The 17,924-nt window shown below is 37.8% G+C and overlaps 1 protein-coding gene across 3 annotated transcripts in view; it reads left to right on the plus strand.

Moving 5' to 3' along the window:
• Positions 1-17,505, plus strand: part of LOC145675518 (uncharacterized) — a 290,842-nt gene extending 273,337 nt beyond the window's left edge. Inside the window, exon 7 of one of the 3 annotated variants that reach the window (XM_081745985.1) lies at positions 16,527-17,505. In XM_081745985.1, the coding sequence (XP_081602111.1) occupies positions 16,527-16,762 (236 nt within the window). In that variant the 3' untranslated portion in view covers positions 16,763-17,505. The remainder of the gene's footprint in view (positions 1-16,526) is intronic. The other 2 variants (XM_081745990.1, XM_081745978.1) reach the window with 2 other exon arrangements.
• Positions 17,506-17,924: the final 419 nt, after the last annotated feature.

Below are 17,924 nucleotides of genomic sequence, written 5' to 3' on the forward strand. Positions count from 1 at the left end.
TCTTAATGCTCGGGGTTCCGAAGACTATGTAACGCTTGCTATTTCAAGTACTGAGTTCAAATTTCCGTACTAGTGGAAGTTTTCATGCACACGCTGTGAAAGAAGTGCTCGGGAAATTCCCGAATTAAACCCAGAAGGATCGGAAATGAATACTTCAACAATAAAACTATTTATTTTACGCTTAAGCCTGCCATACGGGTCCCGTTTTTGAGCCCGAGTGAACCGCGTCCCCGTAAATTTAGTCGGGACAGGGATATTTCCCGTTTTTTTAACTCCATTCCATTTCTGCTATCAATATCAGCTTATTCGAAAATGAAAAAAAAAACAAAAAAATCTGACATTGGCTGGGAGTCCTGTAATTAGTGAATGAACAGTACGCTGTTGCATGTAACCGTTTCGAGGAAGTTATTACACCACCCGGTTCTACTTGATAGCGAGCGAAATTTAAAATGCTACTTTTTCCATTGCACTTTATGGGAACTCGGATACTCTCTGGTACATAAAAAAAAAAAAAAAAAAAAAAGCTTTGAATGTTTCTACATTTACAGACACAGGGAAGATGACACCTTTTCTCCAACAACACATTAGATAAGTTAACAAGAATTATAATCTTTTTCAGAGGCTAGGTCATAGAATTGTGCTTTGGTCCAAGTCTTAGAAAAATGGAAATCTGACAATTACACACGACACAAGGAGAAAAGTCAGCTTTTTATCAGATTAAACTGACGAACGTAATTTTGGCAAATACAGCCATGTAAATAAATATTGCTAAACGCGCGAAGAATATTAAAGTTAGATTGTACCACTGATTTAAATAATTTCCATATTGTTTTCCTGTAAAGCATTTTTATAGCACATCTTAAGTTTTTAGGCATCTTCAGTCCGTACAATTAATTGCGGGGTACGAAGAGAGAAAAGCAGCTGCTGCTTAGTGAACTTACACCTATTATATTCCGGAACAGGGCGTTTAGGCGCCACCATTTGGGCGCGGACGTTTCGGCTCTGGACGTTTGGGCGCAAAGCCGTTTAGGCGCCAGAAGTTTGGGCGCGAGGTACATAGTAAAAATCACAATTTACGACATATAAAGTAAGCTAGACACTGAAAACTAAGCGCGAATCAAGATATATACATTTCGTACACTTCTATCTTTATCTTGTCTCATTTATCTGTATATTTTCTATCTCTATCTTATTTATTCATCTAAATTAAATAGTTTAATGCGTTTGTGGCATTTGTTGCCTAACCTCGTCATGGATTGATTTTTCGCTTGTTCACGATTCTTGTACTTCTGATCTAATTTTTGTATTATATAAGAAAGCTAGCAAATAAAGGAATCAGACGAACTGTTAATTTTCTTAATGTTAATTAAAACATATTGATTTAATTTTTGTATTTTTTAAAGAAGTTAATAATTACATACTTATGAATATTAAAATTCGTTTTCTTTCGTAATACGTTTGTCAAACTCTATTCTTCCTTAAGTCCAATAAAGAACTATCAATAAAAGATTTCCGCGCACTCGAGTTAAGAGAAGCGGCCCGGCGTAGCGTACTCGCTAACGCTCTCGCCTTCGGTGCGAGCAGTCCCGGGTTCGATTTCCGGTGGGGGTACTTAGTCGAAAAGGTGTAACACGCTCTTTGAGGCCTGCCACCCTGAATGAGGTTTTCCTCATTCATACCAGGCAAAAGCCGGGGAGATACCTAATTTATAGGTCCAGGCCGCTTCCTCCCTTTCCCAATCCTTTCTTCCTTCCCTTTCCCCGGATAGTGTGCTCCCTCAAACGTGACGGGCTAAATGGCCTTAGATGCCGAGAGCAGAAATCTGAAAATCCTAAATCCTAATCGAGTTGAGGGAAAGATGTTAATACAGGGTGTCTAAGGTATTGAGTTTAGGAACTGCAGTATGCCGTATTTCTGATATCACTATTTTTTAATTAACATTCCAATATAAAAACCAAACTTAACACATTTCTTTCGTCCCATTTTAAGCATTTAATCTGCATTAAAGGAAGTGGCGAAAGGAAAAAAAGAACGATTTCAAAGTGAAAAATAATAGTTAAGTGGACATATATTGGTCATTAGGCACTAGAAATGTGTTTGACATTCACACTTATTGCATAACTACAGTAGAAAGCCTGCTTTAAGTTTTTTTTTTTTTTTAATGGAATAGGCTCACTATGTATGTAATGCAATCAATCATATCTAGTCTGGTTTACTTACCTTTGGCTTGAAAAGTTATCAGATAAAAAACACACTTAACTTTAGTTGAAACTTAAATTCACAAAATTTAATTGTTAATTCAGTTTTTAGAATTTTGAAATTCCAGTATTTCTAGTATGTAAAACAAAATCCAGTATAATTCAAGGATTTCCACTACAGTAGACACCTTGTGATATCTTGATTCGAACTTAGTACTCAGCGCCTAACATAATGACTTTTTAATTTAACTCACGCCCAAACGTCTGGCACCCAAATGACTTCGCGCCCAAACGTCCAGTGCCGAAAGGGCGGGGCCCAAACGTCACGTACCGTTATATTCTTGAAAAAAAAAATGAAATCTTTTAGTCTCACGGTTATGCCTGCTATGCTCAAGGTGACGGTGTGATGAGAAATGAATGAAATGACAGAATGAAGACAGTGGGAGGAAATATAAGAATCCCGAGAAAACCCACACACAAGGTGTTTGTCCACCACAAAGCTCACTTGGCGCGAGCTGGGATCGAACTAGGGACCCCATGCACCAGAGGTAAACCCTCTACAACTGAGCCACCGAAGTCTATTATACTTTTGTTCATAACCAGACTACAGTTGTGAATGGGCATTGTGTTGGAAAGTTGATGAGGGGGGGGGCTGAGGTGTCCCGTATTCTCATAAAGAAAATATGGGATGTTTATTTACGCTGGAAGATGTTAATTTCATACAAGACATTTTGAAACATTTATTTATTTCATATAACATGAATTGTATCTTTGTTTTAAATTAATAGACCCCTTTTGGTATTCACATTTGCCGAACGTCAGTCAGGCTTCTAGATGGCTTGATCTACATGTGTTCGTTTGTCTGCCGAGCTCCTTTATGGTTAAGCGGTTAGTGTACGTGTCTTCGGCGTGGGAGATCCGGGTTTGCTTCCCGGAGGGAGATCTTGTTCGGATTCCATGTTAATCAGTAGGTCCCGTCTCATATAGCCTCGCTGCTGAAAGGGACGTTAAACACAAAATCAATTCAATTCGTTTGTCTGCCTCTACCACACACACTACAGGGTACAACTTTCGGCCTTTTAAGTTAAAATTTTCAGAGTACAAGCACAAGACACTCTAAATTTCCTGTATAGATTTTGGCGGCATACCAACGTAAAATGTCAAAGTGGCGGCCATTTTTTCAAAACAGCGAGTATCCGCGCTACGAAGCGCAATTTTCAGTCTTTTAAGTTGAAATTTCGATAGTGGAAGCACGAGATACGCTAAATTTGCTGTATAGATTTTCTCAGAAATCGAATGTAAAATTTCAAAATGGCGGCCATTTTTTCGAAACAGCAGTGAGTAGAAAATTGTTGCAAGTTGTGACAATGACAATCTTCAAATATAAATCACATATTAACACTTTTACCCCAAAGACAATGAAATATTTCGAAAAAACCCGATTAAACCCGAAAAAACCAATTAAACCCAAAAATACCCGAAAAACCCATATGGGTCCAGGTGGGTTGGGCTTTTTCAAAAAAGCCCGGGTTTTTCAAACCCTGGCACCAAGCGAATTACTTCGGTTTGAATGACGTGATGTTTTTTCAATCTAGTATAAATAAAATAGAGTTTGTTTGTGTGTGCATGTCTGTCTGTCTATGTGTCTGTGTGCGGCCTGGGGACCAGATGAGTGGATACGGATTTACCAAATTTTGGTCACCGATACCTTGGTCCAGGATCCAGACGAAGACGAAGCGTTTTAAAAAAAATCGAACCAGGGAGTCTCAGGGGGGGGCGGGCGTTTACCGGAACCAGCCTGGGGACCAGACAAGTTGATCGAGAGTTACCAAATTTTGGTCACGGATACCTTGGTCCAGGCCTCAGACGAAGACGAAGCATTTCTTTCAAATTTCGAACCAGAGGAGTCTCAGGGGGCGTTTACCTGGACATGTAAAAGTAGTAGAAAATGACCGATATTAGTGTCAAATCCGTAGTTTTCGCGATCGCTGAAATTAATAGTGATACTTCCAAAGGCATTGGCTTCCAAATACAGTCTTCATGCGAAGAATGGTTATTTCAGCGTGTGAATAATAAAAGAACCGGGAATGGTAGAGGATTCCTACTGCTTCGGGTTAGAATAGAAACATTAGAGTGGAGACGCAATAATATTCTTGGGATGCTGAACTGACTGCAGAAAACCGATTTTCGCTATCTATTACCGATTTTCTCTATAATGATCAACGTTAAAACCGGAAATGATTGATTTCTGCTGCTTCCGGTTTCAGTAGAGGGTTAAGAGAGAAGATGGTACATATTCTTAAGAACGTTAAATTGATTTCAAAAACACATATCTCTGTTTCTCATCGCTTTTGCTCTACATAGATGAATATTGAAGCTAAAAGTTGCAAGAGATTTCGAACACTTCCGCTTTTAGTAGAGAGATTAAGAGTGGAAATAGAGTATATTCTTAGGAGGCTTAATTGATTGCAGAAAACCGGTTGTCATTAACCATTACTGTTTTTAACCTATAGGAATCAACGTTAAAACCGGAAATGGTTGATTTCTGCTGCTTCCGGTTTGAATAAGTGGTTAAGAAAGAAGACAGTACAAGTCCTTAAAGCGTTAAATTGATTCCAAAAACAGTTTCCTCAATATCTCTTATCATTTTTGCTGTATATAAAGCAGGTAGTTGTAGATTTTCATCCTTCCGTTTTCAGTAGACAGATTAATGTGGGGATGGAATATGTACTCTTGGTTCACTTAATCTAATGCAGGAAACCACTTCTCGTTTTCGATTACCGTTTTCGTTCTATAGTGATCAATGTTAAAACTAAGGATGGGCAAAACCGGTTTTTATAAAAACCGGAATCAGGTTTCTAGAAAAACCGAAACCCGAAAAACCGACATTTCGGTTTTCTCCAAAGCCTCTTCGGTTTTTCACTGGAAGCGGTTTCGGTTTTCTCCAAAACCGGATTCGGTTTTCTTCAAAACTGGTTCGGTTTTCACTTTCCGGTTTTCTGGTGAAAACTTTTGGAAAACACCTAAAACTATTTCTGTGGAAACGGATTCGGTTTCCGGAGAACAATGAAACACTATTCTGGTCAGAAATAGAACAAATTTTGGAGAAAAAACGGAACCGGTTTTGAAGAAAACCGAAACCGAATCCGGTGAAAAACCGAACCGGTTTTGGAGAAAAGCGAAACCGTTTTTTGAAAATTTTCAAAAAGCGGTTTCGGTTTTTTTAAATCGGTTTTTGTGCCCACCACTAGTTAAAACCAGAAATGGTTGATTTCCATGGGAGAGACAGTTGCTTAACTCTGGTGCGTGGGTTTCTGGTTCGTTCCTTGGCCAAGTAGGCTCGTGGTGGAGAACATCGTGTCAGTAGGTTTTCTCGGGGTTCTTCCGTTTCCTCCCACATTCTCATTCCACCAATTTTTTCATCATCATTCACTTACCTTAATCATCGTCTCCCTTGGCCTAAAGGGCATAAACCTCGGACGTTAGAACGGATGTTAAATTTGATATCTTCATTTAATTTCCATTACTTCTGGTACATGGATCATCTGTATTAACGAATTCTATGCCTAACATTTGACCCTGGCCAAAATTGATAGTGATCAATATAATCTTTATTTTTGGTTTCCGGGCACCAAGCAGATATAACCAATAGCTAAACTCCTTGAAAAAAGAAAGAATACAGAAGTGCATACTCTCAAAATGATTAACTTGTGCTCTTAAAAGAGTTCGTCTGTTATCCCTACTCGAATGGATTATTTCCACTGGAGCAAATCCCGGGGGATGAGGACGGACATGTTTCCTCTAGTCCTGGAACTGGAGGGGAGTGTCCCCCCAATAATCCTATTTGATATGTGTTTTTTGGGGGAGAAATCTGATGATTTTGTCCGTTTTCCACAAAGGAAAGTGGGATGTTGAAAATAGCTCTGCTCCCCTGATCCTCCACAGCATTGTTTTCCAACTTCATAAATATTTTGAACATCGCTTAAAAAAATGCATGGGAACGGTCTTACCCCCCCTTAACGTTGAAGACAGATTTGCGCCGCTGATTATTTATATAGCTATTAATGTTCACCAACAAAAATTATTTTAGTATAAAGAAAGTTAGTATTTTACAAACATTAACGATGTTAATACCAAATCTTCATTTTCTAATCCCTTGATATATACCATATCAGTAGCAGTTTAAACTTCATTCCTGGGACAAAACAGTAAATTAGTGTTTGAAAAAAAAACAATTGTAAATGAATAAGAAGCAACTGTAATGTGGAAGAATTTGTAAATTTCTAAGAAAAAGCATACGATAATGTTTCTACTTAAAATCAAATTAAATCGAAATTCCAATTTTATCGAAAATTCCATGTAACATATTCAAGATTTTACGCAATTAATAAAATTTATAAAGTACAAAAGAAAGAAAAAAAATAGTATTGTGAACAATTACTGTATTGAAACTTTTGTGGTTAATTTTTCCTCCACGGAACTATCATTTCCAGTTTATGTATGAACCAAAACAGCTTAGGACAAAGTTGATAGCGTGTGGCCTAAACGAATGCAACAAATGCTACGACATGGCGTTGCCGTGTAGCAGCTTTGCCAACCGTATGATAATTTATCGTTATATAAGATAATTTAACTCTTAATGCCATATACGACAAAGTCCTTGCGATAATATTGAATATGAATTTTAGAACGTACTTTCTTTTTGCAAGTTTTGAATGGGCAAATAGATTTTAGATTTGCATTAAATAATTATAAAAAAAAGTACACACTGAATTTTTTTTACAGTCATTCCCGCTGAAAAAAACAATAACGATTTGAGAATTGGCAAATGGCAAATCTACATCCATTCTTTAAATTCTATTACGTTCACAAGGTTGGAAATAATGCTGTTGCTGAAAATAGTGGTTATAATGATTTTAAAAAATGGCGAAGACAGTGACGCAGATTTGGAGTTCGAAACTGAAAAATGAAACGGAAATACCCCGAGAAAACTCATGGGCAGGATGTTGTTCAGCACAAACTTAGTTGGCTGAGAATCGAACCAGAGATCCCACGCACTAGAGATAAGTGCTTTATCACTGAGCCACCGTTTCAAAACAAGATTACTCAAGTTTATTATATATTATTAGTAGTATACTTGTTTTTACAATTATCACGTGCATAACGAATATACGATAATTTTTAGTATTGATAATATGGTAATTTTAAAGACGAAAATCGATAATTTTGTTTTCTGAGGTTGGTAACTCTACCATGCAATAAAAGGTGTGTGGCTAGCAGGCGCATTGCAGCAAAAGTAGGTGGTATAGACTGGAGTGAATGTGTGCAAAGAAGACGACCCGCTCGGGAGAGTAATACTCCCGGAAGTACGTTTTTCCGCGCGCTACTCTAGCCAGCTGTTTTACGCGCTATCCTAGCCAATTGTTTTAAGTTGGTCACAAAATTTATATCATGAAGTACAAGGGTAACAAAACGAGCCCTATATCATGGAGTACAAGGGCATAAGTACTACAACTACTTATCTGCACAAAAATAAATAAATCACTTTTTTAAATTTTAAGTGTTATAAAAATGTAAAAAAAACTTTCCTCGGGCCGGGTTTGAACTCGCGCCAAAAGAGACTTTCCTTACTAGCATATAGCGCTAGCCCACTCGGCCACGAAGGCCAACAGCAGCAAGCGTTTGATTTCTGCTATTTTAATGCAACGTGGCAAGAAGTGGATAACGCCAACCAATCAGAATTGTGTTTCTCGTTTCTACTTCCGGGAGCATTACTCTCCCGAGCTAGTCCTCAAAGAAGTGGCAACATTGCAGTTCTCTCATTTGGTAACAGCATTTACAGGAAACTTGTCGCCCCGTCTTTAAACGTCATCAAGTTTGTCTCATGTTTGTGATGGCAACATACTGTACTGTATGTCAAACATACATATATACAGTGTTTTCTTTTTTTTTAAAATACAGCTATTGAACATGAATATGTTATTCTATGGATTCTTATTGAGGTTGAAAGGAAGTGTCAAAATTTAAACAAACGAGAAAAATTAGTAGATACACTCATCTCTTGGTCCTATTAATATACGCTTGTCCGTCTTCAAATTGATTTATGTTGAAATAATTCTGTCATGAATACAAACATAAGAAGATGGCTAGAGAAATTATATAGAGGCTCGGACAAACATAATGCTAAGCGGTGAAATTGAGTTGCGATCGAATAACAGAAGAGTATGTAGGTAGGTTAATTTCTAAAATATACCTACAGATGGCAAGGGAAGTTTATTTGGTATCTGTCGTTGGATTGAATTGAATAGGAATGTTGAACTTTCTTTCCCAGTTTACTCCAAAATTAAAACAATGTGACATGCCATTATGTTTTCCCGAGCCATTCATATTTACGTATGTTATGTGTTGATAGTAACATTTTGGTACATATCAATTTGAATATAGGCAACCAAAACTACTTCAGTGATAGATTGGGTTGCCTAACTCATAGGTTGATTAGGAATTTAGCGTTCTTTCAGCATCCGAGGCTATATGAAACGCAGACCTACAGCTTAACGTAGGATGCACATCACGTAAGTTTCCACCGAAATTCGAACACGGATCTCTCGCGGGAAAGGCTCGTACGTTAACCATTCAGCCATGAGGGAGTTCGTTACCATGATCAAGGTTTGAATACCAATTAAGATACCCAACCCTAAGTTGGACAAAGAAGTAATGCATGTTATAATGATAAATTTTTAATTATAGAGTCAGATACAGATAACAAATGTCGTATTTGAATAAGTAAAATCATAAAGGAAAATGAAATCTCCAATATGACTGGTACTCGTATCTTTTCTTTATACTCACAGTAAAACATATTGATGCATTTTTTGTCATTTAATGCTTTCTTTGTGAATTGCATTGTAATCATACGATTCAGAAGGTACTTCCTCATGGTTAGGTTTATCGCTTTCATGAGAAAGGGAACGCCTATGTTTGGCAAGGGCGCCGATCCTGGGGGACCGGGGGGAGGAGCCGGCGCCCCAAAAGCTCAGTGGGCCCCCTATTGTACTTATGAATATACAATATTTGGCATAATTTGAATGCAATTTGTCTTAAAATCCTTTATATATATATATATATATATATATATATATATATATATATATATATATATATATATATATATATATATACCTTCTGCATCTGAATTCCCCCCAAATTTACAGAGATATCGGCGCCCTTGATCTTTGGATATTTGGTATACCATGTTGTTCACGTCTCGTGGAACTTCGATGCACCACCTTTAAACTATAAATCAATTAACATAACTAGGATTTCAGTAATAAATAGAGTGTTCGCAACCATGTGCGCTTTTACGTATGAGTTTCTGCAAATGTGTTTTACTATAAAATCACCGTTAAATTAGATTCAAGTATAACTAAAAAAAAAAAAAAAAAATGTATTTAATCGGAAAGTAAGGCAACAAGACCTATCATAGGTCACTAATTTCACTTCCGAATTTCCGGTCAGGTTATAGCAAGCGACCACTGCTTTGTCGTGTAGTTGCTAAATGGCGTATATGTTGCGTCAGACGCTCTTAAGAGCATCTGGAAAATGACAGCAGTCACGGAAATATGATCAAACCATGCAAGAAAAATGCAGTACTAGGGTATTCACACAAGAGGGTGTAGTTAAATTTACATCAAAGTTGCATCATCCGATCGGGACGTAATGTCACGTGGTATTAGTCTACTTTGCACACACAACTTATTAATAATAAAAAAAAAGAAAGTTATTTACTTACGCTGCTAAACATAGTTGAGTGAGTGAAGGGCGTTAGAAGCCCCAGAGGGCTCGTTTTATTCCACCTTTATCACAATTTATTACGTCACGATCGAATGGTGCAACTACAATGTAAATCTAACCTCACCCATTCAAGATAGAGTGGTATAACTATTCGACTTAAGGGGGCAGTAGCATCGACTCGCTCGTGAGTGCCACTTTTCTTCTCTCCCAATAGATGTCAATTCTAGTTCTTATATTTGTTGAGCCAATAAAATCTGTCCATGTGTTCGTTCCCGTAAGTTTATAATACGAACGTTAGTACATTTTAAATCATTTGTGCATTGTGTTGATAGAATATCCCATCTATTGCCACAAGACTCAGTAGAAAGCTTGTTTGTTTTTCAACTTCCAACCAACTTATGCTATACGAACGTTTAGTTTATCAAGTCGAACAACATTAGTTAGCTAGTGCGAATGTCCATTAAACTGAATTAATCAAAGTGCGTACTGGATAATTTGGTTAACCACAGGAAATGTAAAAATACTTGTTTTTTTATGCGTCTTGCAGGGCCGCAACTAGGGAAGGGGGCAGAGGGGGCACATGCCCCGGGCGCGTGGTTGGAGGGGGCGCCGGAAAGAAGATATATCAATTGTTTTAAAAATCGCACCCTTTCACTTGAGGAACTTTTTGGCCTTTTCCATGGGACCTCTTTTCGTTGATTATATATATATATATATATATATATATATATATATATATATATATATATATATATATATATATATATATATATACAGAGAGAGAGAGAGAGAGAGAGAGAGTCTCATGTAAATAGGTGTAATTAAAAACCTAATATTGCATGCATTTGTTCCCTTGGGCGACCACAGAGAATCCGCCCCCCTTTCCTTTTCCTACCACAAGGAGCTGTTTGTTTGTATAATTCCATTGACAACAGCTCTGAAGTTTAAAACGCTGTTATCAATAGGGGCGGGGGCGAAAAGTTCCCGATTTTTGTTGCTTGCTGGTGGTTGAAGAGTTTAGCTCAGACGCGCCCCCTGTAATGTTACGTAATTGCTGTAATGTTTTTAAACTAGAGGGCAGTTTTGTGGCGGAAAAGATAATTTACACGCCTCGGTGTATTTAATTGTTTCTTGTACGCCTACCAAGAGATTTTGCGAGTGAAGGCTGTATGAAGCTTTATCTATTAGTTTTGCTTGAGAGCTTTTCGAGGCATTTTGAATTGTTATCTATCAGTCCAACTTATGCTTTATTATGCTTTATTGTTAATTTCAATCATTTTTTTTTACATTAATCGTATATAATGTATAATATTTACTATACATTAAATAATCTAAATATCTTGATCTATTTATTAATATTTTATGAAGCAATTTCTTTCATATTTAATGAACTATCTAGTTAATGCACTGTAAAGAGAGATGCTTTGCTCGAATCAGTTTTTTCTATCACTTGTGTGCACCTTAGAGGTGCATATATACAGAAAGAGAAAGTATACAGAAAGGTGCCCAAAAGGTACAGAAAGTGCTCAAGTTCGAGAGGTACACATAACGATATAGTGTGGAGTTCTTGTGTGCTTCATTGTTGATGGAAAGTTTTCTTCTTTTCTCCACATCAAAGGATTACACCGAAAAATTTACAGAAATAAAAATAAGCTTTTCATTGTTGCATTGTTATGTTCTCAATGATTTTGGATCGTAAATATTGGTTTTAAAAACATTTCTCATCAGAATTGGCATTTTGCAAACTCATTGACCATCTGATCAACACTCAAACTATAATGAAAAAACTTTGACGCTTTGGAACACCCGTGACATCAATAGTCGCGCGGGCTACAGATGTAGCCCATGAAACTTTCAAGCAGAATAACAATGAGATCCTTTCGATTTTACGTTTGACCACACCCTAAACACGGAGAATGATAGTTGATAGAAAGGTACACAGACACCCTTTGAGTTATCATCTCGAATTACTTTGCGGCAAGGAAAATAAAAACGCTAGGCTACAATGGTAGCCCGCGCGCGTATTGGAGGGTTAAAGTACTTAAAAATCGATATAACTGGTTTCATCAAGAATGTTATTTACAGTTGCAATCCATAAGTGATACTTTTCGACTAAACCTTGGGGGGGGGGGGCGCCGAATTGTGTGTTTGCCCCGGGTGACAGAAACCCTAGTTGCGGGCCTGGCGTCTTGTGCTATGAAGTACAAGAGCCCATTCCTCGATTATAATTTCTTTTGCGCCCTATGTGACTCCTTTTCAAAAAATAAAATAAAATAATAATTACTGCCTCTGTACAGATTAAAAATTCTGTATCGTATTGCCTTCTTTATACCGCTATAGAAGTAAAGATGGAAAGAAAACGAGGAATAGGAAGAAGAACACAACTGATTGATGATTTTTAAAAATACAAGAAAATATTAGGAGGAAGCTGAAGATCGAGAAACGTGGAACAAACATTTCCAGGCTCAAACCTAAAATAAATAAATAAAAGCTCATTAGTCCCATTACCTGCCAAGAAGCAAAATTCTGAATAACAATAGTTGTTATACGTGGCAAGGACCAGCGACTCTTTTTCTTGTAAATTTCTTTCTCTTTTTAAAAAATCAGCTGTTATTCTGGGTTGAGAATCAGACATGGTTGCTGTGCTGCCATCTACTGATTGAAGAAACAAGTATCAAGTCTAAGTGGTTTGAAGAACACACGCTAGATGTCACTAGCATACGACATGCACTAAGTGCGTAACATGCATACGTTTTTACCTTTGTCCTCCATGGACCAACGTGCAAGTACGTAATGTGATCAGATTTTTCCATGTAAAAAACGAGCAGAAATTCATTGTTGCCAACTTATTGACATTCGCGGTGTTAATGTTGTGCTATGGACATATGAGTTCGACATTCCGAGTTTAATAGTGATAAGATACATGTGAATGATGAGGATCAAGCATGTAGACCATAACCATGGAATCACACATCTTGACCGTGTAGAATGGTATTTCGACCATTGAAACATTTGGGAAGTAGGCGATTCATAGGTAATACGAACAAAACGTAATATAGCGTCAGGCATGCGACGCATATTTCTTCTTTGCTGCATCAGTGTCTCGGCGTGCCGTTGGAACGAATAGTTGGAGAAACGTGGTGACTATATTGGAAAGTATGAGGGTATCTTCAAACGTTTCTGGACTGACACTGAAATATCTCGCTACTGATAAGTAGATTAGGGTATCTTCAAAAGTTTCAGGCATGACACTGAAATATCTCGCCACTGATAAGGAAATGAGGGTATCTTCAAACGTTTCAGGCCTGACACTGAAATATCTCGCCACTGATAAGGAGATGAGAGTATCTTCAAACGTTTCAGGCCTGACACTGAAATATCTCGCCACTGATAAGGAGATGAGGGTATCTTCAAACGTTTCAGGCCTGACACTCAAATATCTCGCCACTGATAAGGAGATGAGGATATCTTCAAAAGTTTCAGGCCTGACACTGAAATATCTCGCCACTGATAAGGAGATGAGGGTATTTTGAAAAGTTTAAGACCTGACACTGAAATATCTCACCACTGATAAGGAGATTAGGGTATCTTCAAACGTTTCAGGCCTGACACTGAAATATCTCGCCACTGATAAGGAGATGAGGATATCTTCAAAAGTTTCAGGCCTGACACTGAAATATCTCGCCACTGATAAGGAGATGAGGGTATTTTGAAAAGTTTAAGACCGGACACTGAAATATCTCACCACTGATAAGGAGATTAGGGTATCTTCAAACGTTTCAGGCCTGACACTGAAATATCTCGCCACTGATAAGGAGATTAGGGTATCTTCAAAAGTTTCAGGCCTGACACTGAAATATCTCGCCACTGATAAGGAGATGAGGGTATTTTGAAAAGTTTAAGACTGACACTGAAATATCTTACCACTGATAAGGAGATTAGGGTATCTTCAAACGTTTCATTCCTGACACTGAAATATCTCGCCACTGATAAGGAGATGAGGATATCTTCAAAAGTTTCAGGCCTGACACTGAAATATCTCGCCACTGATAAGGAGATGAGGGTATTTTGAAAAGTTTAAGACTGACACTGAAATATCTCGCCACTGATAAGGAGATTAGGGTATCTTCAAACGTTTCAGGCCTGACACTGAAATATCTCGCCACTGATAAGGAGATGAGGATATCTTCAAAAGTTTCAGGCCTGACACTGAAATATCTCGCCACTGATAAGGAGATGAGGTGATCTTCAAAAGTTTCAGGCCTGACACTGAAATATCTCGCCACTGATAAGGAGATGAGGGTATTTTGATAAGTTTAAGACCTGACACTGAAATACCTCGCCACTGATAAGGAGATGAGGGTATCTTCAAAAGTTTCAGGCCTGACACTAAAATATCTCGCCACTGATAAGGAGATAAGGGTATCTTTAAAAGTTTCAGGCCTGACACTGAAATATCTCGCCACTGATAAGGAGATGAGGATATCTTCAAAAGTTTCAGGCCTGACACTGAAATATCTCGCCACTGATAAGGAGATGAGGGTATTTTGAAAAGTTTAAGACCTGACACTGAAATACCTCGCCACTGATAAGGAGATGAGGGTATCTTCAAAAGTTTCAGGCCTGACACTAAAATATCTCGCCACTGATAAGGAGATAAGGGTATCTTTAAAAGTTTCAGGCCTGACACTGAAATATCTCGCCACTGATAAGGAGATGAGGTGATCTTCAAAAGTTTCAGGCCTGACACTGAAATATCTCACCACTGATAAGGAGATTAGGGTATCTCCAAATGTTTCAGACCTGTCACTGAAATATCTCGCCACTGATAAGGAGATGTTCATGAAATAAGTGCCATGTATGGCAAACATGCTTAAGTCCAATGCTCCAGCTCACATGTCTGTTGCTGCCAAAGCTACAATGAAACGCTATGGATTCGAGAAGATTCAGCACCCACCCTACAGCCCAGATTAGCACCACGGCTTTGATAACAAAAGCCGTGTGGACTGGAGGATTTTCATGCAGTAGGCGAGCTCAATGCACAGCAACTGATTCAAATAACTGCCTTCAACGAACTGACACAGGTAGACAGTTGAAACCAATACATTATTTCTTCCATTGATGGCACTATATGACATATGGACTGAACATTGTCATGCAGTAGGCGAGCTCAACAGAGAGCGACTGAATCAAATGACTGCCTCCACGAACTAACGCAGTTAGTTGAAAGTGATACATTATTTCTTTCATAGATGGCACTATGAATACCTTCTGCCAATAGGTGATGTGTATCGATGAGACCTGCTACCTGAGTGTTTGAATTTTTCTCGTATTAAACTATTAAAATCCTGATTTATGTACCAATCATTATTTTAGGATGAACCATATTTTTTCCGCTTCACTGTAATTTAATTATGGTTTTATAGCTGTTTGTTTGCCAACCATTCGTTGTAATTTTACTCGGTTCTTTATTTTTAAATATTTTGCATAAGCAAGCATTATTGTTCCCGTGGAAAGAATGGGTATTTCAGCTAGTGTGATGTAAACCCTAGAACTCCTGCCTGTATTATAACACCTTTATATACAATATAATAGTAGTCTTATGTATAATATTGTTTTATGTGATATAATAACTTCCTTATATATGTTTTGATATAATAACACACTTATACACTATGGTATAACAGCCTGACGTATGATAATGTCCTTGTATACAATACAATAACAACCTTAGACATTATAATATACTATAATAACGACCTTATACAAGGTGTCCAAGGAGGAAGGGGCAATATTTTGTAAAATGGTAGTATGGGTGATTCTAAGGAAAAAAGTTCATATGAACATAGGTCTTAATCTCAACGGTTTGAGAGCTACAGGTTGTGAACTATTTCCGACTTCATGTTGCGTATTGTTTACCCTGTATTTACTCTGCAGAGGTGAAACTTATCGAACTTGATAGGTGATGGAATGGCTTTTCGAACGGTATGCAACATGTGGCAGTGGTAACTTTGGAAAAGGAATCTATTGAGGGAAATTTCGGAAAGTTAAGGTTATTTAAAGAAATTGGATGGCAACACTGATTCCCAAATATCCCTCAATAGCTTCTCTTCCAAAGACATCACTGCTACATATTGCATACCGATGGAAAGGCCATATCGTCATCTTTCAAATCCGCTATGTATTACCTCTGTAGAATAACTACAGGGTGAGTAATATGCAATTTAAAATCAAAAATGTTTCACAACCTGTAGCTCTCAAACCGTTGAGATTAGGACCCATGTTTATATGAACTTTTTTGCTTAGTATCACCCATACTACCATTTTCCGAAGTATTGCCTCTCCCTCCTGGGACACCCTGTATAATATTCTCATATATTTTGATAAAATAAAATGCCTATACATTATGATATAACAGCCTTATATATGATACTGTTCTTGTATAGAATACATAATAACCTCAAACATTATATACTGTAATAACATCCTCCAGGATGCATTATATAATAACACTTTTTTGTTTCGGTTTATTTACAGGTTTCAGCATGTTGGGTGACAGCAGAATGCAGCTCAAATGTGAATTATGCAACAAACAAATCAGTTCCCGAAGCAACCTAAGAAAACATATGCGGAGGGTTCATATGGATACGCCTGTTATAGAGTGTCCAATCTGTGGAAAATTTGTGAAAAATTCGTACGTTTTACGAGACCATGTGAGACAAATGCATGCGTTTAGTGGTGCAGATAGTGTTATAGCCGAGTTACCTCTCTAATGACTGTGTGCTGAAGAAATGACACATTTGTTCCTTAGGCTGTGTTTACTTTGGAGGCACGCTTGGCCAAGTAAAATGGAAGCGCACGCTTGCGCAAGCTTGCCCATACAAACAAAATTTTTATAAGGGAGTTTGAAACAGGTGGTGATTTGACGGAACCGGTTACACTGCTCACCACTCGCAAGGGCGCGCTTGCAGAAGCTTGCCCCGCCGCCATCGGGAAACAAAACAATTTGTTTTTACAGGCAAGCGTGCTCCTTCAAAGTTGGGCTCTTTCAAGTGACTGTGACTTTCAAGCAAAATTTCGTCTTCACTGTCCGATGACTCCATCTTGACTGATGAAATGGGAGCGCGATCAGTTGCTGTTGCTTGCCTGTAGTATAAACACACCCCCATCGGAGCAAGCTTGCGCAAGCGTGCGCTTCCATTTTACTTGACCAAGCGTGCCTCCAAAGTAAACGTAGCCTTAAATGGATACAAGTAATACATATTGAATTCTTTATCGGAATGAACATAGAGATCTGATGTTATACATTGACTTGCATGTTTCGTTATGAGTAGAGTTTGGAAAATACTGTACATCACTCATCAATTAAGTATTTATATGGCAAAGTATTTTGTATTAACTTCTCTTCTTTTGTGAAGTTGGTAAGTATTACTCAGAATAAAACAGTATGTATTCAGCATAAATGTGATCTGTATTTTTTAAACAAAAAATAAAGTATACACTTATCTAGAAGAAATTGTAAATTTTACTTTACTAGTAGACCCCTATGGAATTGTTGGTAATGAACTAATTTTAGTCTCATACTAACCTCCTTATTATAAAACAAAGAGTTTGGAATTTTATGCCTAGAATGCGATACAAAACACTACTCTTCAGAAAAGTAAGGCAGATCGAAGGTGGAAGGTAAAGTAGGGAGAGTAAACGAATAAGGATTTCAAAGCAAACTCAAGCACAGTACCTGACTTCTCTAATCATGGCGATGTGCAAGCTCCAGCACAAGTCACTGGCTACTACATCTTTCTTAGATCTAAGGCGGTCCGGGGAGCTTATCTGCGTAAAAAAGTATGACAAGCTTTTGACTTCTAATGAACAGCCTCTTTGACAGACCATCAGTTAACTTCAACCTCGATGTAATTCTAGGACTAGCCCCCTGGT

Source organism: Thermobia domestica, chromosome 18, assembly GCF_964235325.1.
Source record: "Thermobia domestica chromosome 18, izTheDome1.hap1.1, whole genome shotgun sequence".
Lineage (NCBI taxonomy): Eukaryota > Metazoa > Arthropoda > Insecta > Zygentoma > Lepismatidae > Thermobia > Thermobia domestica.